The 27,827-nt window shown below is 48.0% G+C and overlaps 8 protein-coding genes across 8 annotated transcripts; 4 read left to right on the forward strand and 4 right to left on the reverse strand.

Moving 5' to 3' along the window:
- Window positions 1-2,223: 2,223 nt before the first annotated feature.
- N7537_009138 (class I SAM-dependent methyltransferase) lies at window positions 2,224-3,692 on the forward strand (the record flags this gene model as incomplete). The annotated part of the gene is made up of 8 exons (XM_056900192.1): window positions 2,224-2,228; window positions 2,290-2,410; window positions 2,461-2,622; window positions 2,678-2,743; window positions 2,929-3,050; window positions 3,146-3,384; window positions 3,438-3,615; window positions 3,665-3,692. 8 exons carry the CDS (start codon window positions 2,224-2,226, stop codon window positions 3,690-3,692), a joined length of 921 nt encoding a protein of 306 aa, XP_056748860.1.
- A 1,027-nt stretch (window positions 3,693-4,719) lies between these two features.
- On the forward strand, window positions 4,720-4,899 carry N7537_009139 (uncharacterized protein; the record flags this gene model as incomplete). The annotated part of the gene is made up of 1 exon (XM_056900193.1): window positions 4,720-4,899. The coding sequence occupies one exon, from the start codon at window positions 4,720-4,722 to the stop codon at window positions 4,897-4,899; it is 180 nt and encodes a 59-aa protein (XP_056748861.1).
- Window positions 4,900-5,793: 894 nt separating this feature from the next.
- Window positions 5,794-6,975, forward strand: N7537_009140 (KRR1 small subunit processome component; the record flags this gene model as incomplete). The annotated part of the gene is made up of 2 exons (XM_056900194.1): window positions 5,794-5,853; window positions 5,932-6,975. 2 exons carry the CDS (start codon window positions 5,794-5,796, stop codon window positions 6,973-6,975), a joined length of 1,104 nt encoding a protein of 367 aa, XP_056748862.1.
- Window positions 6,976-7,378: 403 nt separating this feature from the next.
- On the reverse strand, window positions 7,379-9,266 carry N7537_009141 (putative autophagy protein (Atg22); the record flags this gene model as incomplete). Its single annotated transcript, XM_056900195.1, has 6 exons — window positions 7,379-7,744; window positions 7,803-7,964; window positions 8,018-8,142; window positions 8,209-8,964; window positions 9,033-9,067; window positions 9,121-9,266. The coding sequence occupies 6 exons, from the start codon at window positions 9,264-9,266 to the stop codon at window positions 7,379-7,381; spliced, it is 1,590 nt and encodes a 529-aa protein (XP_056748863.1).
- A 201-nt stretch (window positions 9,267-9,467) lies between these two features.
- N7537_009142 (uncharacterized protein) lies at window positions 9,468-9,848 on the reverse strand (the record flags this gene model as incomplete). The annotated part of the gene is made up of 2 exons (XM_056900196.1): window positions 9,468-9,623; window positions 9,699-9,848. 2 exons carry the CDS (start codon window positions 9,846-9,848, stop codon window positions 9,468-9,470), a joined length of 306 nt encoding a protein of 101 aa, XP_056748864.1.
- Window positions 9,849-11,832: 1,984 nt separating this feature from the next.
- Window positions 11,833-13,452, reverse strand: bgt2 (GPI-anchored beta-1,3-endoglucanase EglC; the record flags this gene model as incomplete). The annotated part of the gene is made up of 1 exon (XM_056900197.1): window positions 11,833-13,452. The coding sequence occupies one exon, from the start codon at window positions 13,450-13,452 to the stop codon at window positions 11,833-11,835; it is 1,620 nt and encodes a 539-aa protein (XP_056748865.1).
- Window positions 13,453-15,162: 1,710 nt separating this feature from the next.
- Window positions 15,163-16,779, forward strand: N7537_009144 (uncharacterized protein; the record flags this gene model as incomplete). Its single annotated transcript, XM_056900198.1, has 1 exon — window positions 15,163-16,779. The coding sequence occupies one exon, from the start codon at window positions 15,163-15,165 to the stop codon at window positions 16,777-16,779; it is 1,617 nt and encodes a 538-aa protein (XP_056748866.1).
- Window positions 16,780-17,278: 499 nt separating this feature from the next.
- Window positions 17,279-24,837, reverse strand: ags2 (alpha-1,3-glucan synthase Ags2; the record flags this gene model as incomplete). The annotated part of the gene is made up of 6 exons (XM_056900199.1): window positions 17,279-17,327; window positions 17,382-17,892; window positions 17,977-18,182; window positions 18,243-24,200; window positions 24,250-24,425; window positions 24,487-24,837. The coding sequence occupies 6 exons, from the start codon at window positions 24,835-24,837 to the stop codon at window positions 17,279-17,281; spliced, it is 7,251 nt and encodes a 2,416-aa protein (XP_056748867.1).
- Between the last annotated feature and the right edge of the window lie 2,990 nt (window positions 24,838-27,827).

The raw sequence follows: 27,827 nt of genomic DNA on the forward strand, positions 1-27,827 counted from the left end.
CTGCGAGGGATGACTCTATGCACCAGTCTTGGACATCTGTACCCTGTAACCACAAATGCAAGTACCAGATCCTTGCATTTGACATGGATTGCCGGTGCGGCCATGAAGTGGGACCCGATCATCTCGGAGAATTGACCCAGGGTGAAGAAAAACCAGGGGTATCAAGGAGGTACCAGGCGAGTTGAGAATAATATTTTCTGGGTGGATTCGGACACTAGAGTGGATACTGCCCACATGTATGTTGTAAGTAATTGCATACTCTGAACTTTCTCCCGAGGCAATGAATGTCCTCATCCACATCCACATCCATATTCTTTCCCGCTGTCCGGCACTTGCCTTAGTAGCAAGTACAATGCAACCAAGGCAAATCCCTATGAGGCAAGCTTGATAAGTATCCAGAGAAAGAAGAAGAAGGGCGAAACAGTAATGTCAATCCGTTGCCCCGGGGGTACTTCTGTCAGATTGTTTCGGGAGCGATCCGGAGACGGCTAAAAATCCCTGTAGAAAATCTCCATGCCCGCCACTTGCGCCAACAAAGTTGGAATCTTGGAACGCAAAACTCTCCAGACAAGCGGTGAGAGCAAGAGCGAAACAAGAGGGGCAAGAATAAAACCCACCATCCTAAATCAAACCCACCAGAAATCCCGAGGAAATGGATGCCCCAACGAGGAAGTCGATGATCCTGCCCGTCGAACCCCACTCAAGTTGAGGGGCCATTGGAGCCATTTTGGTCGCGAGACCGGGACTGAACAAGCCACTAGGCACCCACAGTACTGCACATTGGCCCGAGGACACGGGCGAGAGAGTATTGGAAATTCGTCGCCAAGCTGTTTCGTTCAATGTTGGTTAGTTTTTAGTTTCATTTCTTCATTAAAGTGACAGCGGGAACCGGCGGTGATCCCTTGTCATGCCTTTGGAATTGGCAATGCAGGGCTCAATTGGCATGTACAACGCAAGGGCTGGTGTGAATCCCAACCCCACGGGGTTGTTCTCTCTTCTTCTCGGTCTGCTCTATCATAACCAATTCCTCAATTTTTCTTTTCTCCGTATGGCGTCCCACGTCGCACAGCGGCTGCGTTGTTGTTGTTTCAACCTCATGGCGAGATGCTGCATAATTTGGTTCAATTGATGGGTGGGTTTGTTTCCTTTCATTCTTCACTAAGGTCCTTGTTACATTGTTGTTCGCTGGTGAAATCCTAGAGACTCGTGGAGTCATGGTGAGCTGCCCGAGGAAGGTGTGATTCAATTTTCTGTAGACTTGCCGACGACAGTCGCGGAATTACCCAACATGTTTAGCTTCGCGACGATACTTGATGGGGGTATGGAGATCCCAGTCAGATTCAGCGGCGTGGCCGGATTTGTACTCGATCCACACCGTCGGGCGCCCTTAGACCCTCGAGGAAAGTAGGTACTATGCGAGACGGCGAACTGTGCATTAGTTAACGGCACTGCCGCCTACTTTCAAGGTTCATTAGTTTGACTTTAAGCAGCGGACCTGAGTCAAATCTATTCTGATACTTACCAATTCTGGTGTCAATCGCCCGGGATTATTTGAGAACCACTCTTCGGCTACTCAACCGACCCGCATTTTTTTCTTTCGTCAAGCCTTGGTTGACGTACGAGGGTCATCCAGTAGCAACAAGAGCCTCCTGCGCAGAGCGTCTCAGGCCATCTTTAGTAGTTCCGCTAGCAAAAATGCGAGGGGCCCCTTTCGGGGTTGGCCCCAAAGGAACCACATGAATGATCCGGAGGGAAATTAGGAGCCCGCATTGATGGTATTTGGTTACTACCCATGCAGACTCCATCCGTGTTAAATATTCGACCGTTAAGCACCCCGTGTCTTCACAAATCAGGTCGTGCATCTGGTGTGATCTTTAAAAGAGGTAATTCGATTGAGTGGACCGCTTGGCCATCCCCGTTCGTACATTTTGGTACGTATAATTAGAAGCCCCTCCATACAGCCTTCGCGAGCAGACGCCCAAGGGCGAATGATCCTCGCGCGAGCCGCCATCCTCTCCGTGGGTACCGCCGACGTCTTCAAGCGGCGCCCGATCTCTCCCATGAAACTCCCAGCACATCAAATTTCACTCCTTTTTCGGATATTGTGATTTGAAGCACGATCTTGCACTCGGAGAATTCAACCCCGCCCTGGCCAGACAAATCAGGATATACCAACGCAGATTTTCCTCTTCGTCCACAACACCACTTGATTCAGGAGTGACAATGGCGTATGCTAGTTCTTCCCGTTGTTCTTTCGGACCAAGGGCAACTGACGTTGATGGCCGCCAGGAGCCCCGATTCACAAACGATAGAATTAGACCGTGAATATCTCGATACGATCACAGTTCAGGGCCGTGAATATCAGAAATATTCGATCGATCATCGTACGTACTTTGGGCCGGTCGATGAGGTAAGACGTTCAGGTTTTCATCGTTGTCTTCTCACTGACAGCTGAACCAGGAAGAAGAACAACAACTCGAAGACCAGCAACAACTCTTCCACAGAATTTTCGATAATCGTCTGATCTTCCCACCAATCCGTCGACTGAAAAGAGTTCTGGACTGTGGGCATGGATCTGCATCCTGGGCCGTTGATGTTGCTGAGCAGAACCCTGATTGCGAAGTGAGATGTCTCTTTGATTGCGCCCGACAACATCCTAACATTTGGTGGCTCATAGGTCATCGGCGTAGACATTGCCCCTCACATGAGTCCAGACGACATGCCTGACAATTTATGGCTTCAGGTAAGTCAACCAGTCTCACATCTCACCACCGAGCACGGTTTGGTTTACACCATGAGAGGGCTGTAATGCTGCCTCTTACCCATGCCTTGTGCTTCGTGACCTTTGTTTAATCCTTCAATCTTGAACAAAAGTTCCGTTCAGGTGTGTACCATCCTGCAAAGCAGTCGCTAACTTGTGCCGAATAGGTCGACGACTTGAACCGCCGTTTCACCTTTCCTGCAAACCATTTCGATCTTGTCCATTCTAGACTCCTTGCGACCGGCATCAATCGATCCCGATGGCCATCCTATCTTCGTGACATAGTCAGGTGCGAGTCCTCCAGAGCTGATTGACCTTGTCGTAACTCCAAGAGGCAAGAGTCCTACAACCGAAACCCAAGGGCTAACACCAGCGGTCGTCAAGGGTCCTGAAGCCAGGAGGTTGGGTCCAGATGGTGGAAATATACTTCAATGTTCAATCTGACAACGGCTCAATCACTGATGAGCATGCCTTGAGGAGGTGGAGCACACAATACCTGCGTGCTCTGGAGGATAGGAAAGATCTTCGGATCGGATCGAAGCTGAGAACTCTCATGACTGAGGCGGGGTTTGTCGAGGTGGATACGAAGATGATTCCTCTTCCTCTGTCTGCGTGGTCGACTGGTTGGTATTTGGTTGCCCAAGATGAACGAACGAGACTGATTGATTCAATGCAGACCAGCGGATGCGAGACATCGGCCGACACAGCTGTGCAAACATGCAGCAACTGCTCCGCTCCCTCGCACTATACCCATTGACTCAACGTCTGCATATGGCTCCGGATACTTTCAATGCTTTAGTGGACCAAGCACAGCAAGAGGCAGCCGACCTCACACTGAAGGCATATTTCCCACTGTAGGTATTGTCCCAACATGAAACCAAGAGACAGAGTCTGACAGAGCAGATATGTGTGCATTGGCAGAAAGCCATAAAGGCATCGATCTGGGCAAACCGGCAGATATGATGGCTCGATAGGGGTGACCTCTTGCGGAAGAAAACATATAGCTCGCAAGATGGGGCCCGTTGTTGATGCCGACCCTCCTGCATTCTGCATCCAACATATTCCAGCATATTGTACAGCTTTTTGTTGTGTTGCTCTTCGCATCCCACTTGCATCCACATATTGCATTAGCGGAAAGATGGTTAGTCGAATGAGGTTTTTTTGATTGCACCTGTTCTTTCCTTTTGCCGTTTGTAATGCATTAGGTACCTATATCCCACCGTCGCTGTATGTTTGCTGAAGCCCAGTGGACCTTGGGAATCCCGGTATGATCCATCCAAAGAGGACTGCAGGGTCGCGCAGAAAACGAACGGGACGCCTCAATGGCGATTGGAATCAGAGAATGCTCGTAGTCATGCGCATCACGGTTCCTCAGAAGCTAACAATTCTCACATGCATCAAGTCTTGGCCTTTTAGAGCCTCGTATCCACTCGAGATCGGTATTGGGTTACTGCCCAACGCGGTGGGAAAGTGGAGGTGCATTGAATGAAACTCGGGGTTGAGGCATCGCTGTCGCTGCCTAGGGTAAGTTGAACTTTTAGTTGACTGCTTCTAGACAGAATGGGAGTGAAACGAAACAGGAGAGGACTCGAGAGGGTTTGAGAGCAGGAAGCTTGGGGGTGCAGATTAAGCTGTTGAGATCGTGCCCAGTGCGCGATACCCGACACCGTTGGACCCGATCTGACCTTACCCTTTAGAGAAGGATGTTTCCGACCCCATCATACTCCAAGATGTAACTGATCAGCGAAGTGACAAAAGACGAAGAACGCAGAGGAAGATGAAACAGGAGGGGACTTAACCGAACTGACGGGAGAGCCAGGGAACCACGGAATTTCAGGAACACATGATTTACACCCGTCTCAGGCGGTATATACGCTTTGACTGACCTCAATGTCAATACCAGCTGTTAACGAGTCCATACCAACTTGACAATTTGACAGCCTCGCGCCATTTCCATCATGCCTGCACACCACCAGGCCTTCATATCTTGGGAGCAGACTCGCCTCATATTGAGAGTGATGGCCCCGAGCGGCAGGGAGCTCCCTCAAGTCTCAATGAGCTACCACAACGTCCGTTACACATTAAGAAACATCCATTTCCGTGTCTTACCGGTATTCTTTATGCGGCAGGAGCTCTAATAACCAATACACTCTGCCGTGTTTCCCGTACGGATTTGATGCCCAATCACAACATCCAAAACACCAACAAGTAGGAGTTTACATGAGCAGAACTGCTGCATATAGGGAGATAACTAACGCTGGGTTCTCGTTGATTTGTTGATTTCCTTTTCCCTTACTCGGGAAGAGGCCATGCCGCCTCTTAGTGTCCGATTAGAGTTCCTCCGGCATGCCCCTGTGTGAGAGCGACGCTAGCTCGATGAATTGCGGTATTTCAATTGCCGAAAAGACCCACAGAAGCTCGACATGGCTCAGGTACATACTCTCCTCTTTATGGGTGTATTGGGGAGCGACCTTGAGGCGACCATTGGGCACAGACCTGCCCGAGAATTGTACCTATCGCATGCAGTCTTTGTGATTGGTCTCCTCCAGGGGCTCTGAGGCCAAAACAGCCATGGAGGGGAGAATTCAGTCTAGACAGCTTCCAGCTTCGATTGGTCCCGATCATTTATGGAAGATTGGTGCTTGGAAATCCTATACTAGTCTTTTTTATACACGTGGAAATCGCCGAATACTTTTCCCATGATCCATCTCCATTTTCATTTGTATTTCCTGATACGGAAAACTGAGTCCAAAGTGCCCCTGCTATATGCCGATAATTATTGGCCCCCAACTTGAACTATTCTTAGTAACTGTTGCACTCTGTACTTCCACAGCGGGAATTAGCGTAGAGCTAGCTAAGAGGAAGATACGCAGGCTTGACCCCCGATCTAGATACGGTTGGTGCCCGATATATAAGGCATCAACAACTACCCAATCGGGGAAAGCGGGGAGAAAAAAAGTTGGCGCGGATTTTCATTTGAGCTCCGGAACAGTCGCCATTTCTTTTTCTTGATCCAAGTCACCACCAACAAGATGCCTTCAACACACAATAAGGAAAAGGCCTGGGATACAGATGATATCGATAAGTGGAAGGTAAGCCAATACACACACCTGCTGTCTTTTTTTTTTTTTCACCAGCGGAAAAACCTTACTGACGGATCCTCGCACCAGATCGAAGAATTCAAACCGGAACACAATGCCGCGGGCAGTTTCGCCGAGGAGTCGTCTTTCATGACACTATTCCCCAAATACCGTGAACAGTACTTGAAGGAAGCATGGCCGGTGATTACAAGAGCGCTGGAGAAGCAGGGCATCGCCTGCACACTGGATTTGGTCGAGGGTAGCATGACAGTGAAGACAACGCGAAAGACCTACGACCCAGCAGCGATCATCAAATCCCGGGATCTGATCAAGCTACTTGCAAGAAGCGTACCGGTGACACAAGCGATGAAGATTCTCGAAGACGGCGTGGCATGCGACGTGATCAAGATCCGCAACCAGGTGCGAAACAAAGAACGATTCGTGAAGCGACGACAGCGCATTCTCGGCCCGAACGGTTCAACTCTCAAAGCGCTCGAGCTGCTCACTGGCACATACATCCTGGTTCAGGGTAACACGGTAGCTGTGATGGGTCCGTTCAAGGGATTGAAGGAGGTGCGACGCATTATCGACGACTGTATGGCGAACATCCACCCGATCTACCACATCAAGGAGTTGATGATCAAGCGCGAGCTCGCCAAGGACCCGACGCTGGCGGAAGAGTCCTGGGACCGGTTCCTGCCTAACTTCAAGAAGCGCACGCTGTCCAAGCGCCACGTGCCGTTCAAGGTTACCGACAAGGAGAAGAAGACGTACACACCGTTCCCCCCTGCGCCGGAGAAGAGCAAGGTCGATTTGCAGATCGAGTCTGGAGAGTACTTCCTGTCAAAGGAGGCCAAGGACCGCGTTCACAAGGAGGAGGTTGTCGAGCGACAACGCCTCAAGCGGGACGAGAAGATGCGCGAGCGCGAGAAGGATTTCGTTGCGCCCGAGGAGGTGACGCCGGTCGACCTCGAGGAGAAGCAGAAGAAGAAGGAGAAGAAGGAAAAGAAGGAAAAGAGCAAGCGGAAACGCGAGGCCGAGGAGAATGTCGATGCCGACGAGGCTGCCGAGCGCAAAGAGAAGAAGAAAAAGAAGAAGAGCAAGTCCAAGGAAGCTTCTTCCGATGGGGAATGATCTGCTATTTAATTGTGGTATCGGTATCTTGTATCGGAATTGGCGCTTATGGCAGTGCATAGGTCTGGCGTTTAAATGTCTTGTCTCCTGGTTCTCCGTTGCAACGTTGCAACCCGTGTACGCCCCAAGCCGGTGTGTACATTCACAAAAAATATTGTTCAATACCAATAAATGATCTATTCTTCTTCTACTCTGCGCACTATTTTTAAAACGATAGTACATTTCTTCATTCATCTAATCAACGACGGGTTGTGTGCGGTAGACGTGCGCTTTATGTTGGATTTCCCATTGCAGCCGCGACATGTATTTACAAAAGGCATCAGAGTATGCCCCAAGCCGCTGTGTCTCTATCTACAAACAGCAGAAAAAGTCTACCACTCATGAAATATCTGAAAACAGTAGTTCAGACGGCCGCAGAAGTCTCATCGGAGGACGACGACGTACTAGCATCCAACTGACGTAACTTATCCAACAAGAACCTCTCCTGCTCTACCTGGCTCTTCTTTAAATCAACACCCCAGAACAGGATCAAAAAGCTGACAACACTCAACGCAAACAAGAAGTAGAATGGCGTCGAGGCATTGCCCGACGGACTCGCATCGATAATTGCACTTGAGACGAGGGGACCAATAAAAGACGAAGTTTTTCCAATGATGCTGAAGAGACTGAAGAATAGGAATTCGTGGCCGCGGGGTGTGACTTCCGATATCATGATTTGCGAGTAGCTGTACCAGGGGCAGATGAAAAGGCCGTAGAACGCTTGGTATACCTATAGGATCGATGCAATTAGATATAACTGCTCATATGGCAGAGTGGGATTGACATACCCAGACTTCCCATGCATTGTGGAAGCCGAACTCATTGGTCCAGATACCGATCATGCCCCAACCATCAAGTAGGATGATTCCAACGGCGATGGCGTTGAACATTGTTTTGGTTCCGAGCCTGAAGCGTTGCTGGATTGTCCAGAATGCGTATATGCCAACCGCCTAAGAGATACCTGTCAGTTTGTAACAAATTCGCCTAGGAAATTAAAGCTCACCTGTGCAGCAATACCAACGATAAGCAGATATGTTAATTCCAACGTATTATAAGCAACGATGCTATTCTGTAAAGTTCCAATAACAGTCACAGTAGTGTTGAGAGAATCCCCAAGTAAGAAATAACCTATTGCCAGCACCGTTAGCACCCAATGAGTAAACGATAGACATAACTAGTGAAAAACAGTCTTACCAATCAGATAGATCAGACTCTGCTTTAAATGCCAGATCTGCTTCATAGCATGCCACAGTTGCCAAATGCCCGCAACGAGAATAGAGCGTTTCCCAGGGTCCTGACCGGGACGGCGTTTCTCAAGAATAAACCACGGAATCGAGACAAGCAACCACACACCAGAGACGAATGCAATCAGCACACTCAGTCCCCAGTTGTTATTGCTCTCGCTATCATTGACTTTCAATCCAAACATGATTCCCACAATAATCGCCAGAATAAAGATCTCCGCGACGGACTGGACATAGAAAGCGACGTTGGCAAGTTTGCTGCGCATCATGGTATCCGCATAGTCGTATTCATCACGAGTAATCGTCCCCGCGACATATTCGTCGGCTTTTTCCTTCAATTCAAGTGAATTGCGCGCCAAGCCCGGGAATGCAGCAGTCCAGAAAGTGAGTGTAGTCTGATAGGCGATCAAACCGACCATATACAGGCCAACCGCGACATGCCATTTGTCCGAGGTATGGACACCTAACCAGCCAAAGCCAATGGCATAGGCAATAATTGACAGTCCGATCAAGATGTTGGGTCGCCAGTAGCCAAAATCGGCGAAACTGCCAATTACTAGGAATACCACGACTTGGATCGCGAAGGAGATTCCATTTGAGAGGAGCACGATGCTGTTGACCGTACGAGGTCTGCCGATAAAGTGGAGTAGGCCATCGGAAGGGGCTGCTTGGTAGAGCAGGTTTTGGAAAGCAGTTGGCGCGAAGTCTAGAACGGGTCAGCTTCGGCTTCCATTTGCCTGAATTAGGGTCTTCTGAGAATGCGGATAGACCCACTGAATAGAGACAAGCCATTATTTCCAATGTAATAGCTGCAGTCATGGTGTTTAGTCTGTGCACATGGCCAATTCAACAATCCACGCACGCATAATAGGCCCAGATTTCCATCCGGGTGGTGCGGTATCTCTCATCGAATTGATCTGGTGCAATTGGCTGATCGATCTTGTTTGAGGGAAGACCATCCACCTCCGCAGTGGAGTGGACATCGTCTTTGGGCTGATCCCGGTGCATGACTGAGGAAGAGAAAGATGGAAGGACCAGAGGGTGAAGAAGAAAAAAAAACCGTAACGGAAAGAGACGATTTAAACGAGCAGCCGGCCTAGCCCCGTGTGTCAAACCCTCAGTTTGAGAGGAACCAGTTGCATTGCAATGAAAGTGCCGATCTCGATAAGCTGGATGTGGTCGGACTGAACTATATCGAGTCGGGTCTAGTCAGTGCTTGACTACTTTATCTCGTCCTATCACATCGTCGACGTTCTCAGCTTCCGCATTTGGTGTGGTTTTCCAAGGTGGGTGGCGTTTAGAAATAGACACCTCGTTTCTCAGGCCAACAATAGGGCTCGAGGATCGTACTGCAATAATTACGAACTGTAGTGAGAAATGGATATTGGTCACTTTGCATCTGGGCAGCGAGTCGCCAGAAATTAATTAATCGTGACATACCAACAGAATCTGGGGACAGGCTCTAGATAATAGGTTGGCACTCATTTCCACCTGTCGCTTAGGACCTGGGGCACTCGGCTTCTTAGATATGAAGGCAAAAGTCGTGTCTTTCATACCAAGTGCAGCCCATAGGCTACAACGATGTTGCATGGTAAAAATGCGAGAGGACTACTCATTCATACTTCCATCACAAATCACGACGACCCGGGCCATGCTAGGAAGAACCCTAACTTCATACCCATCCCCCATCCCCAGCGTGCACATAGATCTGGATCCACTTCACAGCACAGCAGTCAGACTAGAGCTGCGGTTGTCACCACGTGAGGTAGGCAAGCGAGATCGGGTGTTGCTGTCACGAGAACAAGTCATGCAAGAACGAGAACCGGCGACAATGGTCGTTGCACAAAAACAACCTTGTCCAGCAACGGCGTTACCTGCGCGCCATTTCAAAAACACGCAAGGAGGGCCGCTTTAGGATATAGGGCGAAATGTTAGGAAGCTGTCCATGACGTTCTCGTGCTACTTACAGCTCGATGTCGGCGAATATGTCGAACTCCTTGGGAAAGAATTGTCCATCTATCTATTAGAGTCACACCTTCCTCATGGGGTTGCTAGGCACTTTCCTTTTTCTGTTGAAGTTGCCCTGTCTAGGTATAGGGCTGATGTGCAATATCACTCCATGGATATGAAGCCTGGAGAAACAAGAGTAATGAAGTGAGAGATACCTGAGAGATAGGTGAGCGACTAGAAGTGATTGGTATAAATAACTCCCAGAATGTGTAAAGGTGGTGTAGAACTCTCCATATCATCATCTGTTGTTGTTCAGTTTGGAGTAAGCTGCATTTAGTAAAAGGGCAAAATAAACACAGACCTTAGAAAGCCCGCCGGTACCAACGGGTTTATTGCATTATGCAGATAGTTTTAGTTGCATATATCCATGGCGCCCAACTTACAATAACTGGTGGAATCTAAGAATACAATGAGGTACGCATGCCTAACAATAGGTAAATATTCCCGTTATCGGTTCTCGCTGATGAGAAGTTTGCTAGGCAAACTTGCTTTGTGAGAAGAAGGAAAAAAGTATAGAAGGGTGGAAACTGGTAGTGCATTCCACTCTTTGTTCTCACAGAGAGCAAATACTTCTGACTCGGATATAAAAACTTCTCATTTTCCTCCTACAAAGTTCTTTCTTTTCTACATGGAACTCCACCCTTATTTATATAGTGAAGCATGTCCTTCTCAATCAACTTGGTAGTTGCTGTGCCTCACTTTATAGTACCAGCAAGTCATACCACCCTTCATTTTTCCACGATTACTATGTCGCTTTTGATAGGGAATCCAGGCCCTGTGCCCCCTTCATTTGATGCCCCGGAGCGTTGTTAGCCCCGCGCTTCGCCAATACCTACGGTTGAGATCACAGCAGAGCTCATAAATTTGATACTGGAAAGGGCTCCATTGGATACCTGAGTCTCCAGATTCTGGTCGATTATCCTCCCTGTTTATAAACCTTCGCTCTGAAAGTTGAAGAAGCAAGAAGGTTCACAATCATAGAAAAATTTAACATCCCACGAATATAAAGCAATGGCGTAGATCCCCACGAAATGGCCACCGAGTCAGTGAATACATTGTACTCGAGAATAGGGTTGCTAGTGGTATAAATTATATTGATATGGATCAGAGGCTGGTTAAAGTAATATAACATAACTGCATGGTCATCAGATCTTATACACACAAAAGTCTCTTGTATAGTTTATGCTTTCCACCTTCATACACACCTAAAAGGACATCTTAAAGGACATGACAGCCAACTATTCTTATATTTCATTAATAGCCTAACTTCATCCATTTTCGACTCTGATGTCACGCACAAGGAGAACTCGAACATCTAACCACTAAGCGAATGAAACAAAGAATACTCAGATCTAACAATATTGCGAGATAAAGACTTAGAATTGTTACTTTTGATATAACGTACAAGGAAACCATGTGCTAACTTATAAGTATAATTTTAACCGTGGTAAAAGTAGTAAACAAAAGTAAGAAAATATTACATAAAAACTAGCCGATCACCGACCATCAATGAGTGAGTATCATCCAACCAATCACTCCGAATCGCCCAGGGAAAATGACATGCTTAGAAAGTGAAAGCAAGGGCGAGAGCAACCACCAGGGCACCGGCAGCAGAGCCGGCGACACGGGTGGCAGAGCTGGAGGAAAGGGTGGGGGAGGCGGAGGCAGAGTCGGAGGAAGAAGAGCCGGAACCAGAACCGGAACCGGAACCGGAGCCAGAGGCAGAAGATCCTGAGCCCTTGTTACCACCAGTGGCGGTAGCGGAGGATCCAGAGGCAGTGCTGGAGGCGAATCCGGAAGCGGAGGCAGAGGCAGAGGCAGAGGCAGAAGCAGAAGCGCTCTTGGACTTGGGCTTGGTGGAGGGGCGGACACCGGGGGTCACAGATGGGAAGGAAGCACCGGCGGAGGAGGAGCCAGAGCCACCAGAGCCGGAGCCGGAGACACCAGAGCCAGAGCCAGAGCCAGAGCCAGAGCCAGAGCCAGAGCCAGAGCCAGAGCCAGAGCCAGAGCCAGAGCCAGAGGAAGAAGAGCCGGAGCCGGAGGAAGAAGAGCCAGAGCTGGAGCCAGAGCCAGAGCCAGAGGAAGAAGAGCCAGAGCCGGAGGAAGAAGAGCCAGAGCTGGAACCAGAGGCATCAGAGCCGGAGGCGGAGCCAGTGGCGGAGGCAGAAGCGCCGGAGACGACACCAGACTTCTCGGCGATACCGGCACCCGAGGTGCTGGAGGAAGAGGCGGCAGAGCTGGAAGATGTAGAGGCCTTGCAGCTCAAGTCGTACAGAGGGGTGGTGTCGGTGGAGGAGCCAGTGACACCGAAGCTGGGGGCGGTAGTACCGGCATCCTCGAGGATGTACCACCAGGTGTTGGTGACTCCCAGCAGAGGGCAGGCAACTTCGTCCCAGTACTGCTTGGCGTTGGCGACGTTGGCGACAGCCTGGTTCTCGGTGGCGCCGGTAGTGGGCCAGCCAGTCTCGGTGATCCAAACCTCCTTACCGCCGGCGACAGCCTTGGTGTTCGAAACGCCCTTGTTGAAGAGGGCCTTGGCATCGTCGATGGAGTTGGGGTCGGTGTTCTCGTAGTAGGGGTATCCATCGAAACCGAGCCAATCGACGGCCTCGATAACGGCAGAGTTGGAGCCGTTGGTCCATGAGTTCCAGGTGTCGACGTGGCCGATGGGGGCACCGCTCAGGGAAGTACCGGAGATGGCGGAGCGGACCTGGTTGATGTAGTCGACAAGCTCGGTGGGCTCGACACCAAGACCGGCTTTGGCCTTGACACCGGTAACGGAGTTACGGTAAAGATCCTCACTGCCGACGGAGATACCGACGACCAGGTCTGTGAAGGCATCGCCGTAGGTGGAGATGGCGGTTTTGAGGGCAGCAATCTCGTTGCTCATGCCACCACCGGAAGCCCAGAGGCCGAGGAGAAGAGTGGTCTTCTCCTTGATAGCGGCGGGGATGGCCTCAATGGGGCCGTTGGTAGTGCCACCCTGGATCATGGTGTACAGACGGGCACTGGTGAAGGCATTGTCGGTTCCAACAAGGTTCTTAGCAGTAGAAAACTCGGTCTCGAAGTCGGATTGGGTCTTGAGGCTGCCATCAACCTTGAGAGCACCGTAGTTGAAACCCTGAGAGACGGCCTCGGAAGTAGCGACGGCCATCGCGAGGGCAAGGAATTGAGCGGAACGCATTTTGAATGTGTTTAACGAGTGTTGATAGTGAATGAGAATAAGATGAAAAAAAAAAAACCTGGAATAAAAGAGTGTAGCCAGGAAAATTCGAAAAGAAAAGATGAAGAATAAAGATGAAGGTGAAAGTGAAAGTGGGAAATGCAAACGGAAGAGAAGTAGCCCTCTAAAGGCCCTCTAAAGAACAAAAGCAAGGTTAGTTCTGGCCATGAAAATTCAGTCTAGATTCCGCCACAGTGTAGTTTTGTGGATTATGTGGGTCAAAACACGTTTGCTTGTCCACTTTAACCCTGTTTTAAACCCTCCGATTGGCTGAGATGAAAATTGATTGATTCCAAAAATATGCATGAGCAGTGGGTCCTGGTGAATCCATGGATCCCAAGACTGCATTCGATGATTTTGCCCGATCTCCCCGGATACTTCCATCCGTCTTTGGGAGTGAAGCGTTACCCCGATCATTCACATTTTGAACCTAAATAAAAGTCATACCTTTTCATTTGCTGCAATTAGTATTAGTATGTTTATAATGTAGTGGGTCGGAGACAACTTGGAGTCCCCCGTAGGGAGTAAACCCTAAGCACTAGAGGAATATAACAGAGACACCCTGGTGGAGAATAGGTATCATTGCATGACCGAGGTCATTTCAAGGGTTCCATCAGGGGTTTACTAATCTCCCCTATACAACACTGCCCAGGTGGTCTATTATTAACCAACCCCTTTTAAGCTCAACCCTTGATAGATCATGATCGGCCGGTAGGGGGTATCGTGACGTCGTAATCTACGGTGTACTCCGTACTCTATGCCTTTGTCGAGTCAAGATGTCAAACAATGGCATTTAAACAGATTTATGTAATTACGTTGTATCATTCCATCCAGCACATCCAGATGACTCCTTACTCTATATTATAATTTTATCCAATCACATTAATTAATATGTATCGTAGTTCGAGCTACCCATGGCCAAGTCAATATTGACTGATCTTAGTACTCTCAAGATAAATAAAAATATATTATAGTTTGGTGGTTCACACACACTTTGTGTTTGTAGGTTAATGTCTTATTAGCGTAGCTTAATGTCTTATGTGTCTTATCGATCTTGTTGAAGTTTGAGTGTGATGATATTTTAAGAGGTGGAAGGCTGCTAATAAGAAAAGTATTTCGTAGTGAATGGTTATTATTATCCCTTATGACTAGCTTTTGCGAAACCACATGATTTAGAGGCCTCGAGTCATCCGTGACTATATTATTACTACTACTAGTAATACCGAAGACTGGAAAGTAGCATGATGTGACGATTATTCTAAGTAGACTCATTTTGTTCCTTTGACTGTGTGGGTCGACTCTTTCTAGATATATTTCCCATTTACTTTATCTTCTGAAATGGATTGATTATTTCTTAGATAAAGGGGCCTCGATGTCCACCGGTCCATGCTTTTAGGTACCCAACACAAGCCTTTTAGGCTTACCCCTATCATCGCCCCCGAGATCCAAACCCACATTACAGTCTCACATTGAATCGACTAACTGGTAGCCACCAATTTGTAGTTCACCAACATTTGTTATAAACAATAATTGGCCTTCATGTATTTTTTTCATTGCTATATTTAGCAACTGATCAGCTATCTGCGATAACCAACTGGAAGGTGGGGTAATTTTGTCCACGGAACATCGAAAGGTGTCCCAACTTTCTTTTCTCTACATTAATCTGAAAGTATGACAATCACAAAGGAAAAGGTCCAAGAGATCTTGAACAAAACTGCCCTCCGCTCTCGAGGCCCAGGAGGGGCCATCGCTGTCGTCAAAGATGGCGAGGTCATCGGCCAGCGCGTCTGGGGATTCGCTGACGTGGACCAACGAATTCCCATGACATCCCAAACGCAACTACCCATCTGTTCAATTACCAAACAGTTTGTGTGTGCACTATTGATTGACCTGGAGCGCAATCCGACCCCAACTTTAGCTGCAAAGGGCGATGTCCGGAAACAGCTGTCAGATCATCTCGTGGAAATACTAAGCCCGGAGCTCACACGTGACGGCGAACTGACACTTGATCGGCTATGCGACATGCAATCCGGTATGCGCGACTACTGGGCTATGACCACACTGTGGGGATCCAAGCCCGACGACGAGTTCCTGATAGTCAGAGACTGTGGTCCACTGCTTGCCCGAACCAAGTCATTCCACTTCCAGCCGGGAACGGAATATTCCTACTGCAATGTCAACTTCCACGTGCTTGCCCGAGTAATTGAGCGTGCTACTGGAGAGTCTCTTGGCAAATTGCTTGAAGAGCGAATCCTCCGACCGGCTGGTATGAGCACGGCATTCCTTTGTCCGAACACCGCACAACACCCACCACCATGTGTTGGGTATGAGGGTGACGAACAGCATGGTTTCACAGCAGCTGTTAACAAAATGGAATGGTCTGGTGATGCTGGATTAGTGGCCTCACTCACTGACATGATCGCGTATGAGAAGTATCTTGATCGCTGTTACGCTGATCCACAAAGCTGGTACCACACCGCTATTGTTGCTCCGAAGTTCAAAGATGGTACTCCTGCGAAGTACCACTATGGGCTGAGTCACACTGATATCGAGGGCGTGAACACGATCGGACATGGTGGAGCGTTGCGAGGGTATCGACTGCACCGGCGACACGCACCACGCGAGCGGTTGTCCGTTGTCGTTATGTTTAACAGTGATGCCGGCGCATTCAGCCCCAACATTGATATCTTCCGAGAGCTCTTGGAACTACCCAAGCCTGTGACAGCGTCCGTTCAGGCTGATGCGGGTTGGGTCGGCGCGTTCCTTGATCAAGATACCCAGCTGTCGATTGTAATCACCAAGGGCACACGGGACGGAGAGGTGGCCATCAGCTATGACGGCGCCGCCGATACTATCAAGCTTAGCACGCCTAATCATGGGAAGTCTGATTCAGCAGTCGCGACGATTCGTGGAGATTCCTTGAGTATTCATCGTGTGGGAGATAACCGTATACTTAGTGCTCGGCGTATTGTCCCAAAAGAATCAATCCTTAAAGGGACTGCATTCCAGGGTGTCTACCACTGTGACGAGATTGAATCTACCTTCCATTGCATTGGCGAAGATGGCGTGCTATACGGTGCGTTTGACGGATATCTGGGTCAAGGAAATGCAACTCCAATGAAATATCTGGGAGATGATGTCTGGGTCTTGACTTGTCCACGTGGTTTGGATGCACCAGCTCCCGGAGACTGGACCATTGTCTTTTCTCGGGGTGAACATGATGCAATCCAAGGATTTACGATTGGTTGCTGGTTGGCCAGGAAGGTCGACTTTGTGAAGAAAGCATAAGGCTGTATTCTACCACGTGGGAAAGCCAAATACAGCCAATTATATTCATTATAAGGAGAAATAATACAGCAATTCGGAAATCGTTGATAGAATATCTAATTATTCATCACCGAGTAGTTCTTCCAGCTTGTACTTCGTCAGTTCTCAGCTTGGAGTGCTGATGATCGATTGGACGGGGCATATTGACCAGAGTACTTGCCAGTGAAAGTACTGTGTTCTGGTTCTCCAAAATGATCTGGAAGGAAAAAATGACTGATCAAATACTGGGTATTATATATGGCCAGCCATGATCTGGCCTGTTGCTTGTCAACTGACCTTATATCATTATATTAGACACTAAGTACTTCGGCTGCTCTGTCTGACAACAAATAAGCCACACGAACAAACAACAAGCAATTACATCATCAATGTACGCAAGGGAATTCGAAAAGACCGCAACCGCGGAGCTTGAATCACCAATCCATTCCGCCCACTTCCAACAAAACCAACCCACATTTGTTCAGGGCTTCGATAATTGCTCCCTTCGGAAGAAAAGAAGAAAGCCACCACTTAAATTTAAGCGTTAGACGTGATTGGCAATATTAGTATAGGGGGCCACATACCAGATCGAAAGCTGCAACAAAAGAGCAGCCCAAAACCAAGCGTTACCCAACGCGCCCGCACCAGCCGTAATATCCGGTGAGATAGGCCCAGGTCCTATGTTATTCGGTGCGAAGGCTCTTGCGCAAATAGTTGCAAGAGAGCCCAGGACCTGTGATACCAGAAGGGTGAAGCAGATATGCATACGTGTCAGTGTTTGTAGCAGAATCATACCAAAACCAAGACCTTGTAATGCGTCCAAGACCCCGAGCCAGAGCCAAAGACTTCGGGATACAAGAGCTCCCGAGGTATAACTCCCAGCCCAGGGGAGGTACAGGCCGGATCCAGATGTGCCCCACCAGATTTGGGCCCAACGAGGTGCACCCAGACCACATGCGAGCACTGGGAGAATCCAACTATGAGACTTGGATAGTCTAGCTAGCAGGAAGAGGACTGCTATCCAGACAAAGCCAAAGAATGCAACACAGAGAAGTAGGATTTGCCACGAGCTAGCGTGCTGGGTAATCCAGAGGACTGTGGTAACCATTAGTGCAATACAAGGTAAGGTATAGGAAGGGGGAATGGATAGCAGGGACCTTCTGGGAAATGGAGACTCACAATTCCAGTTTCGACCATATGGGGCACTCAAAAAGAAGTTTTGGATAATGACGACCACCCAGTTCCAAAGTATAATCTTGCGCCGGAAGACAGATTTGTAGAACGATGGCACTTTGCCGGGAGTTTGGCGATAGTAGTTTGGCAAACCGAAATAGACGATGAGGCCAATTGCCCACAGAAAGAGGGTAATTGGTGTACATATTGCTCTATGGTAAGGTTAGCAAGTCTCCAGTCTTTGCGATGAAGATTTTTGATGCTATACGCACGTCATTCTCCAGGTGTTAGTGACACTGCCCTGCACATCCGTAATTCCAGCGTTGGAAGCTTTAGTCAAAGTTGAACCCCAGTACCAAAGAGCAATGACATAGGCTTGCTGTGTGCCTTGAATAAGACAAGCACGGAACACCCACTGCTTGACGGGTGCACCGCTCTCATCGCCGAAATTGAGGGCAAAGAAGATAGAACCGCTGGATGATGCAGCAGCATAGATACTACTTCCGACGTTTTGAATCCATCCGCGATTGTGTGAGTTGGGCTCAAAGTGTGCCATTCCAATGATCAAGAAGGCTGTTCCGTATAGGAACCATGGCACGCTCAGAACGATCACGGATTTGCAGTATCGGAAGAAAAACCACCATAGAATAGAAGTAATAAGGTAAACTGTCGCGATTCCGTACAGCTTCGTAGCGGTCTGGCCCACCTCCCCGGTGAGAAGGGTAATCTGGTAAGAGTTGGCAGCAATGATTTGGCCTAGTCCGAGGAAGAGAGAATAAACCGGCCATTCTCCGATGCGCATTTGCATCCATTTCTTCAAACCTGTCGGTGGCACGTAGTCATCGCCAAGAAGGAATTCATCAGGCGGAGCATTCTTTCTCTCGCGCTCACCACTTTCATGGGATGTTGCATCGTCGTTGGTAACTGACCTAGTTGGGGATCTTCCTGCTTTGCCCCGATGTACTGAGCCCGCTGGGGATCCTTGATTGAGGCCAAGGCGCGCATCACGGAATTTGTTAAACCATTTTTTTTCGCTCTTTTCGAGGTATTGTTCAATGCAGAGTTGGGTGTCTGAGTTCGCCCCATTGAGGTCCTTAAGTCTTTTTTCAAACACTCTGTAGTACTCGCCGTTGCTGTCGGTGAAGAACGGGTCGACCTTTTGAAGTTTAAAACTTTTTTTTTCTCCAACAACCGAATCGACAGACAACACTGAGGCATTACTGAGACGATTTACTGGCTCCGCCCATGGGCGAGAAGGAGAGATAAGGGTGTCATCTGTCCCGACAGTACTTGGCGCCGTTGAACTAGATGGAGTGTTGCTGCATCGAGCCAACAGGGAGCCTTGACTCGCGCGTTGGGCCGAGAGAGCCTCTTTGGTGAGTGCCACACCCGCAGGCTGGGCAATTTGTGCACGTCCTGGGTCTGTTCCTTCAGGTGATATGGAATAGTCATCATCGCCATAGCAAGTGGCCATCATTTCGTCGTCGCTATTTTCTTCGGCCTCTGGAGAGGCTGTACCAGCACTGTCATCACCCTCGATAGCACTGCCTTTCCCGAGGTCGGATCGACCATGAGGCTCTATAGTGCCAGATAACGGCCGCACTCCGTGAGATATCTGGCGACTGAGTCCCGACCGAGGCCTCCCATCAAATCCAGAGCTTGCATCACGACTGTAGATCATAGAACTTCGCTGTAATGATCCTGTCGTACCCGGGCGACTTGAGGGTTGTAATGGAGGCGTTGATGCGCCCGATGTTGTTGATGCAGCCTGCGGCGTCATCATCCCGTAGATAGCATTATATGCCCCAGCAGCAGTGGACTGACTCTGGGATTTAGCTCGTTCCTTTTGATGGACTCGAATCGATGTGGACTGTAAGATCTCAAGATCTTCGACCCACTGAGCAACTGGAAATCGTTGCTTGGCAGACCTTGCACGCATCATTGCCCTTACCTCGGGCTTGGAGTTTAACGCACTGTCGATGGCCAATTTGAACTGTTTCAACAAGTGGGTAGTAGTCGTGGACTCAACTGTATACCACCAGCCAGGCATCTGCCCGAGTCCCCCTACTCTGGCCCCAATACCAAGGGCCCCCTTCCTACCGAATTCGACAGCGACAAGGCCAAAGGGTTCATCGCGTGACGGAATGAGTGCAAAGTCTGCCCCAGAGAAGATGAAGTGTGGTAGGACTGTGAACTGAGGTTTAGAGCACACCCGACCAGGGTAAAGCTTCATCATTCGATCTAGTTTCAACGCGGCGAATTTGCCATATAAGTCAATGAGGGGCCCGATGCATATCAGCTGGACATGTTCCCGACTCTCTAGTACACCAGGCAAGACATCAGCGATCAAGTCGATACCTTTTTGCATCGACCATCTTCCAACAAAGACTAACAAATCAGCGTCGGGTCTTTGCTCAAGACCAGCCCATTCTTGAGCTTGACGCTTTAGCTCTGCTCTGCGAATTTCGAAGTCATTGTCGACATTAATATCGCTTTCCTTGGGTAAGGCTCTATCCCACTCGCCTGTATCGGAGGGGTCTGGATTTGGTAGGTTTCCAACTTTTCTCAAGCCCCAAAAAATTGGGTATCGAGCATATGACCGCTTTCCATACTTCTTCGACACACCAACAGCACCGAAGCCTTGTTGATGAAGGCGAAGATAGCTTGCACCAGCATGAAGAAGATTGAAGATCTCGCCGAACTGAACGTAGCGTGTTACAACATCCAGATCAAGGTTAAAAACAGAACAGACTTCAGCTTTCTCTTTCTGTGTCCGCATAGGCCATAGGCCTTGGAATTCGGCGTTGTGAAGTGACAAGCAAATAGGAATAGTCTCGGGCAAAAGATATAACGGAGCCACCGAGCCGTGGTAGTCATTGATGTGGTACATATCAACAGGAAACCGCTTCATTGCCTGGGAGATACATTGGTTCCAGGCAGAGTAGTAGATAGCGCTGTCGAGATCATCCATACGGGTCGGGTAGGGCTCTGTGACGGATTGCTGGCGGAAAATGGGTGCATCTAGCAAAACATATGTGATGCTCCTCAATTGGTGGTACTGAATTTTGATTTCGTATGAATTCCCCAAGATCATGACGAACATCGAATCCGCTTGTTTATCGAGGGGATACTTCACTCCACCGACACAAGGAATAACCCAGACAAGATCCTCATGTCCGAGCTGTTTGCCCATCAACTGTGCCATGACACCCAAGCCACCGATTTTTATTTTGATAGCCCAGTCGTCGATCTCATATTCCATGGTTGCAATGAGCACCTTTCTCCGGTGCGCAGTTCGATTGCCAAAGGCAGAATTACTCTGAAGGAAGTTTGACCTGCTTGCTAGACATCGGAAGGGGTTTCTGGACTGTCCATCTTCCACGTGGCCGATCTTGAATTTATTGACGAAATCCATTGAAACGAGTGTTTTCTTTTCACTCACGCCGACTTGGTTGAACTTGATCCGGTAGAATGTTTTCATGAACATATAAGCGCAGGCCGACGCTGTAATGACGGGAACAATGCAAAGAAGGAAAAAGAGAGCCATTTGAACATATTTGGAGCCTGTGGGAACAAGCTTAAACTGCAAATTCGAGTCATCCAGTTGAAGGCTCCAAGCCAGGTGCGGGTTCGGTGGATGCTGAGTGATGTTTATGGATGTCACACTGAGCGAAGAGGGCGGTAGACGGTCTAGGATCGAATCTCCGTCGGAATCTCCGTAGATGTAGCTTTGATCTGGTTGGTTATCAGGGTTGATACCCCAGACATTTAACTGGCCCTGGGCAGGCCATTCGGCCATAAAGCGAAATTTCCAGAGGCCATCGGTATCTTGTCCCACGGTATTATCCAACCCGGCATCATATCCGTACCTATTGAAAGGCCCATTGAAGAATAGATGAGGGAAGCGACGTCGGATACCAGGACTCCAGTCGGGTCCATCGCCCTCTTGGACGTAGTCGCTACTACCTGTGAGACGACTCCAGTACTCAACCCGAACGTGTTTCCCATCCCATCTCTGCTTCTTCGTTCCAGACCAAGGCAGTTCTTTAATGCTGTGGTTCCCTCCTTCGTATGGGAGCCATTCGGTGAAAGTGCTCCCCCAATTGGTAGAGTACCGATATTTGTCTGCTCCTGCCGCGTGTTGTGAAATAAAAAGAGTACCATCTTCGCGCCCGTGGAGCAGGCTGCTAGAGTAATTTGCCGATGTAAAAACCATGGGATTATCATACTGCCCGACTCGGATCAAGAAATGGTCGATGGCATTGGTTGCTCTTCCGTCAGTACTTGTCGCATTATTCACCGTGACTTTATGCACGCCATTGTAGACGCCGGTCAGGGTAGCTCTCCAAGCCCAGGTAGATGGGATTTGACCGGTCCAAACTGTACTCTCTGGCTCAAAAGTCTCGCAACTGACGCTGTCGGGGTCCACAGAAGGCCACTCTCCAATTTCAGTGGACGATTCAAGTGATATTGACTCAGTTATCATAGAACAATTCATCTCCGTGGAGAAGAAGAAACTGATATCCACTGACTCACTCTCATTTGGCGCGACAGCAGATAGCAACGGAGCATCGTGGCCAGGTAAGAACTTGGTTATCATAGGACGAGGAGAGACGAATTTCTCTTTTCGAATGTAGGCTCTAAATTCGTATGGTTGAAGCGTGATGCTGTCAAGACAACCGTTGTAGTTGTCGGAGCCGTTCAAAGCAAGTTTGACCGGACTCTCTTGCAATGTCAACTCATCGTGAGGATAGAACAGGTTCTTCACCGTGGTGTTGATGTCGAATGGAGCAATCAATCCCATAGTTGGGTCAGAACAGTCGAACTCATAGTTCACGGTTCGGTTCTCATTCTGGTATACAAACCAGACAGTTTGGTTTCCCATTTCTCCCAGATCCTGCAATTGGTAATATGGGCTGCGCAGGACAGACCACATGCCAGTTTCTGTGGGGACTCCATCGGAGCCTGGGAGATAGATGTTGTGCGTTTGATTTGAGAGCAGTTGAATCCACCATCCATCATTAAGAGCACCGAAGTCTTGTCGCATTTGATACATGTGCTTGATAATGTTCCGCACAGGGTGAGCGGGATCACGGTGGTCATACGTGACTGTGTCATCGTAGCATCCTAGACGTCCTGATTTGATAGGCCACTGGAAGTATTGAGTCGAATTCAACTGGAAACATCCGTGATTTTTCCAAGCTGTGGCGGGAGACATTGCCTGACGGCCATAGATATAGTTAGCAGCTGAAGCATCCAAAACGTAAAATGCTTGTTCCTCGCCCCACAGAAGCATAGGAATACCGGGCATGTGTAACGTCGTGATGAAAAGAGCCAGAAGTTGCCTTTCGATGCCATATTCAACTGTCGGCCATCGAAACACATCCTGGTTTGTCGCCCCATACATATGGCGTGGATCAAATTTGCCGGTGTTGGCATTGACCATATCATTGGTGAGCACCATTTGATACCAGGCTTCGGTCCAATTCACTGGAACATCGTAGCCAGCAGCCAGGTTACCATCCATACCCAAGAATCGGGTGAGAGAGCGATAGACGGAGTAGTGAAACGCGGCAGCATCGGTGGCCTGCTTGTTTTGGTCACGAATAAAGTAATCCGGATCAGATTCATTCGTCATCATAAACGCCTCCTCCAGCGTTTGCGACTGCATATCAGGTTGACGTCCTCGCCCATGAAAGATAGAACCGAGAGTGTTGCCACTGGTAATTTCACCAGGAAGGAAAAAGTTCTCTTTTCCCACGCGGCGAGCACAATCTCGATACGCCCCAGAGATATCCCCAAGAGCATCGACGGTGGCTTGTGTAGCTTTGTCGTAGCGAAAGCCGTCGATGTCGAAAGATGCGATGATCATACACGAATGACGAATAAGTCTCTCTCTGACACTAGGCACCCATTCACGTAATCGATCTTGCACAGAGGCAAATTTAGCGAGCTCTCGTTGCCAGTCAGGATAGACACCAAAGGCCTCGATGTCACCATATTGATCAAAGTCACTATCGTAGCACCCTTCTAGCTCATAATTGACCCACTCCTCCACGGGGTACCCGGTCTCATTCCAGAAACGAGGATATTCACATGTCACATTGTAGGCGTTTCCATATCGGAAGTCAACATATTGACGGTCGGATTTCCAGGAAGCCTTGTGCTCTTTGATTGAAAATGGGGTGGTTGTATTCATGTACCCTTCAAACCCAATGAGGTCTCCCATGCTAGTGTTGTTAGATACTTATAACACAATAAGAGAGGATGGAGACTTACGTTGACACAGTATTGTCAAAAATGACATACATGTCGCGTTTGTGAATCTCCGTGATAGCTGCTCTCCATGTTTGAATTGTCCCAAAATGCTGATCGAGTAGAGTAGTGTCAAGCGCCGAGTAGCCATCAGATCCCCATGGCTGGTTCATCAATACCAAACCTGCAAGATAAAGCCCCTAGGGATTCAATCGTTAGTTAGTATCGGATATGCAACCAAGGTCCATTCGTGAAGCGAACCTTGATGCCCATTCCTTGTAAATAGTCCAAAGTGTCCAGCAGGCCAGCTACATCACCTCCGTGACGCATTTGGTTTGAATTGATGTCATGTTCAAAGAGTGTCGCATTTACATTGTCGTTTGTTGGATCACCGTTCACAAATCGGTCAAGGAAAAGCGTATATACTGGAAAACGCCAATTTTCTGGAGAAGGAAAATAGGTGTGGTCGGGCCATTCTCCCCAGTAGTCCAAGGGGTTGGTCGCTGTTTGATTCTCATTGATGTTATAAGCAACCAGAGTCTCATCGTAGGGCCAACTAGTTCCTGTGGCTGCGAGAAAAGCGAGCGCTGGGATTATATATCTCCAATTCATGTTCGACAAACAATTTAGTAAGCCGCTTCAAAGAAACTTAGGATGGTATCATGTGTCGAATATGGCAAAGAGCGAGAGCAAGACCGTTGATCCGACTGGAGCTTCTGGGAAACAGCTACTATGTTTCACCGTTCCCTGTTAGCAGGTTTGTTAATTTCTTTGAAAGGATACGAGGAAGATGCTCGTGTACCGAACTGGTACCAATGGCGAATCAGGTCTTCTTATCCAGGTATTCCCAAAAGGAAATATACTAACAGGGCAGAGATAAGCAACAGTTTGCTTTGTCGGAAAGTCACAGGAGGGTGGTTGACGACGAGTAAAAAGGACTAGTATCAACGACAGACTTGAGCATCTTTCGCCAAGTAGAATATGACCAATAATCCTCCAATCTATGGGAGCTCTCCTAAATAAAGATTGGGGAGGTAAAAGGAAACCGAGAGCTGCGGAATGGTTAATAGAAATAGGAGAAACCTGGAAATGTTTGAGAGATAGCAGAGCACTGCCAACGGTAGTAAGATCAGTCGTAGTTCAAAGTGAGCATGATACTCCACCATCTACCTCTTCCAATAAAGTCTCCTGATGTTCTTTCTAGTTCCCGAAACTAGTCATGAGCTACTTGGACAATTCTCCTTGATGCCCGGAATGAACGGTCAAAGCCGAAGACGCAGCTGATAGGACGCAAAGAGACGCAAGTACACAAAGCTATGTCCGAGCGTTGATCGACATGTTAGTTACCGCTGTGTGCTATTTACAGATACCATGGGAGCTCAGGCGGCGAAGATCTATGTCTTACGAGGCGTCACCAACGCTCGGGTTTCAAGCAATAACCATAGCTCTTTGCATGAGACGGCCAGTCGTGGAATGGTTGTGGCTCGACGAGGCTAATTGAGTAATCCATGCATTTCAGGTATCACGGCAATTCAGCGAGACTACCTTATGGATGGTATCCAGAGGAGCGGGGAGCCCGAGCAGGGGGGAATACACCTCCAGTCTTATATCGGTCAAATTGAAACTCCGACGGTAGACAAACTAGGTTAATTTTGCTGCCAAAGTACTTGAGTTTAAGTACACCCCCGAGTCATATATTATTGATATCGAACCATCGATGCGGTCTCGAACATTACTTCCAGGGTCTTGGATGTATGATAGAGGCAACAGTTGCAGCAGATCTCCCGTCTAACCCGCACCAACTCTAAAATGGTGTCTATCAGAGAGATAGAAAGTTAGCTCAATGGTGATTGTGTACAAAAACTGCTATGTTCATTTCCTATTGGGGTAGGTGTACATTTCCAAAGTTTTTATTCGGCCTGCATAGAGGTATGGAGTACGTACCTATACAAGATGCGAGCCTCGCCGCACCCTGTACTTTGTACTGATTTATATGAACGGCTAATTTGTTGCTAGCATTAGTCTATTCCAAAGAGGGTTGAGTCGCTTTAACAGGAGTTCAAGTCACTACCGGTAGATCTTGATCGTTGAAACTCCCGAGACACTGTTTGCCCGTGTACTGAGCGTTCTAAACAAAGAAACATGACTACATATTGCATTTACCAAATGTAACCTGACATCCACCGTGGACGCCGGGATCACCGGTTGTTCTAGAATTAGCTTGCTATCCTAGCTTTTTCTAGGAGGACAGCAATTAAAGCAATATAGGATTAATGAGCTTATTAACTGTGTGTTCATTAGTGATAGATCTACTACTCTGCCAATATATCACAAGTAGTATGTTAGGCCACTGAGGTCTGATATGAATTTGATAGAATTAAGTGGCTGGTTAGAACCTAGTTAATTGAAAGATGACATGTGATGCTGGATTAGGGCTACATAGTGATGTTCCTATGTAGTAGATTAAAATATCACAGAGGTAACACCATGTCACCTGTAATTCATGGTGCGAAGAGGGCTATGGGTTTATGTGTATTAACTGACTATATAAACGAACTCTACGGGGTATTATGGTCTGGTGTACATAATGAAATAATATGGGGGGCGTTTAGTAAATAAAATTATTGAATTTATACTCAATTGACATCCCCTCCATAAATATAGAGAAGGTTGCAATATAAAATACTCCAACCCTAAACCCTACTAACTAAAAGGTGGCATACCATGGCCCTTAGCTTTCTATTCAAGATACCAAAAGATGTTATGTTTAGTCACTTGGTTTTATATGCAATTCATTTTTGAATCATGTTCTAAACGTATTACTTTGTTTCAGAGGCAAGATGGTTGCCTTGAGGAGACTAATGCTATGTGGCTGGTAGCTGTAATATTAATTCCCTTTCCTAATAATTGAAAATAAATATCATGATGCGATCTTCCCGCTCTATATAGACATATAAGAACGAGACTCTTCGCTATATACTTTGTTGGTTACATGGGGGTTGGCATTGCTGGGGTTTGAAGGCTTCTCAGAAGCCACTCGAATAGAACCCGAGTATTAGTTGGAAATACATACCTCCAAAATCGGAGCTAGCTGAGCAATAATTGTTTGTGATCTCTAATGAGGTGAGAATAATTGAATAGCCTCGATTCTACCCCCGGTCCCGCGCTGTTACTCTTTGTGAAACGCAAGCAGCCATTGGGATATCACCGGAAGCTGCCGTATATTAGGGTTATACACAGCACAGATTAGATGTCTCATCTAGGATCTGGGCGAAGCTTGGAAGATTGCATAGATAAACCTGAGTATTTCGAGAGAATACAGATTCAATCCAGGATATAGTTCTCATTATTGTGAACATTAACCTAGATATATATGTACTCAATGGTTGTTCTCCATATTGTTAGATTATAGCTGCATAGAATAAACAATTAATCCATCGCATATCCATCGCATTTTCTACCTTTCGGAATTTACAGTATACTGTGTCAGAGTATGTCCCACCAGGTACTGATCAAGTGATAAACTTGATAGGTACATATTGTCCTAGCGCAGCACCTGATATATACATCTACATATCTAGACTGCCAATTTCGTTCTGAAT

Source organism: Penicillium hordei (assembly GCF_028827395.1).
Source record: "Penicillium hordei strain IBT 12815 chromosome Unknown utg000005l_segment0_segment0, whole genome shotgun sequence".
In the NCBI taxonomy this organism is placed as follows: Eukaryota; Fungi; Ascomycota; class Eurotiomycetes; order Eurotiales; family Aspergillaceae; genus Penicillium; species Penicillium hordei.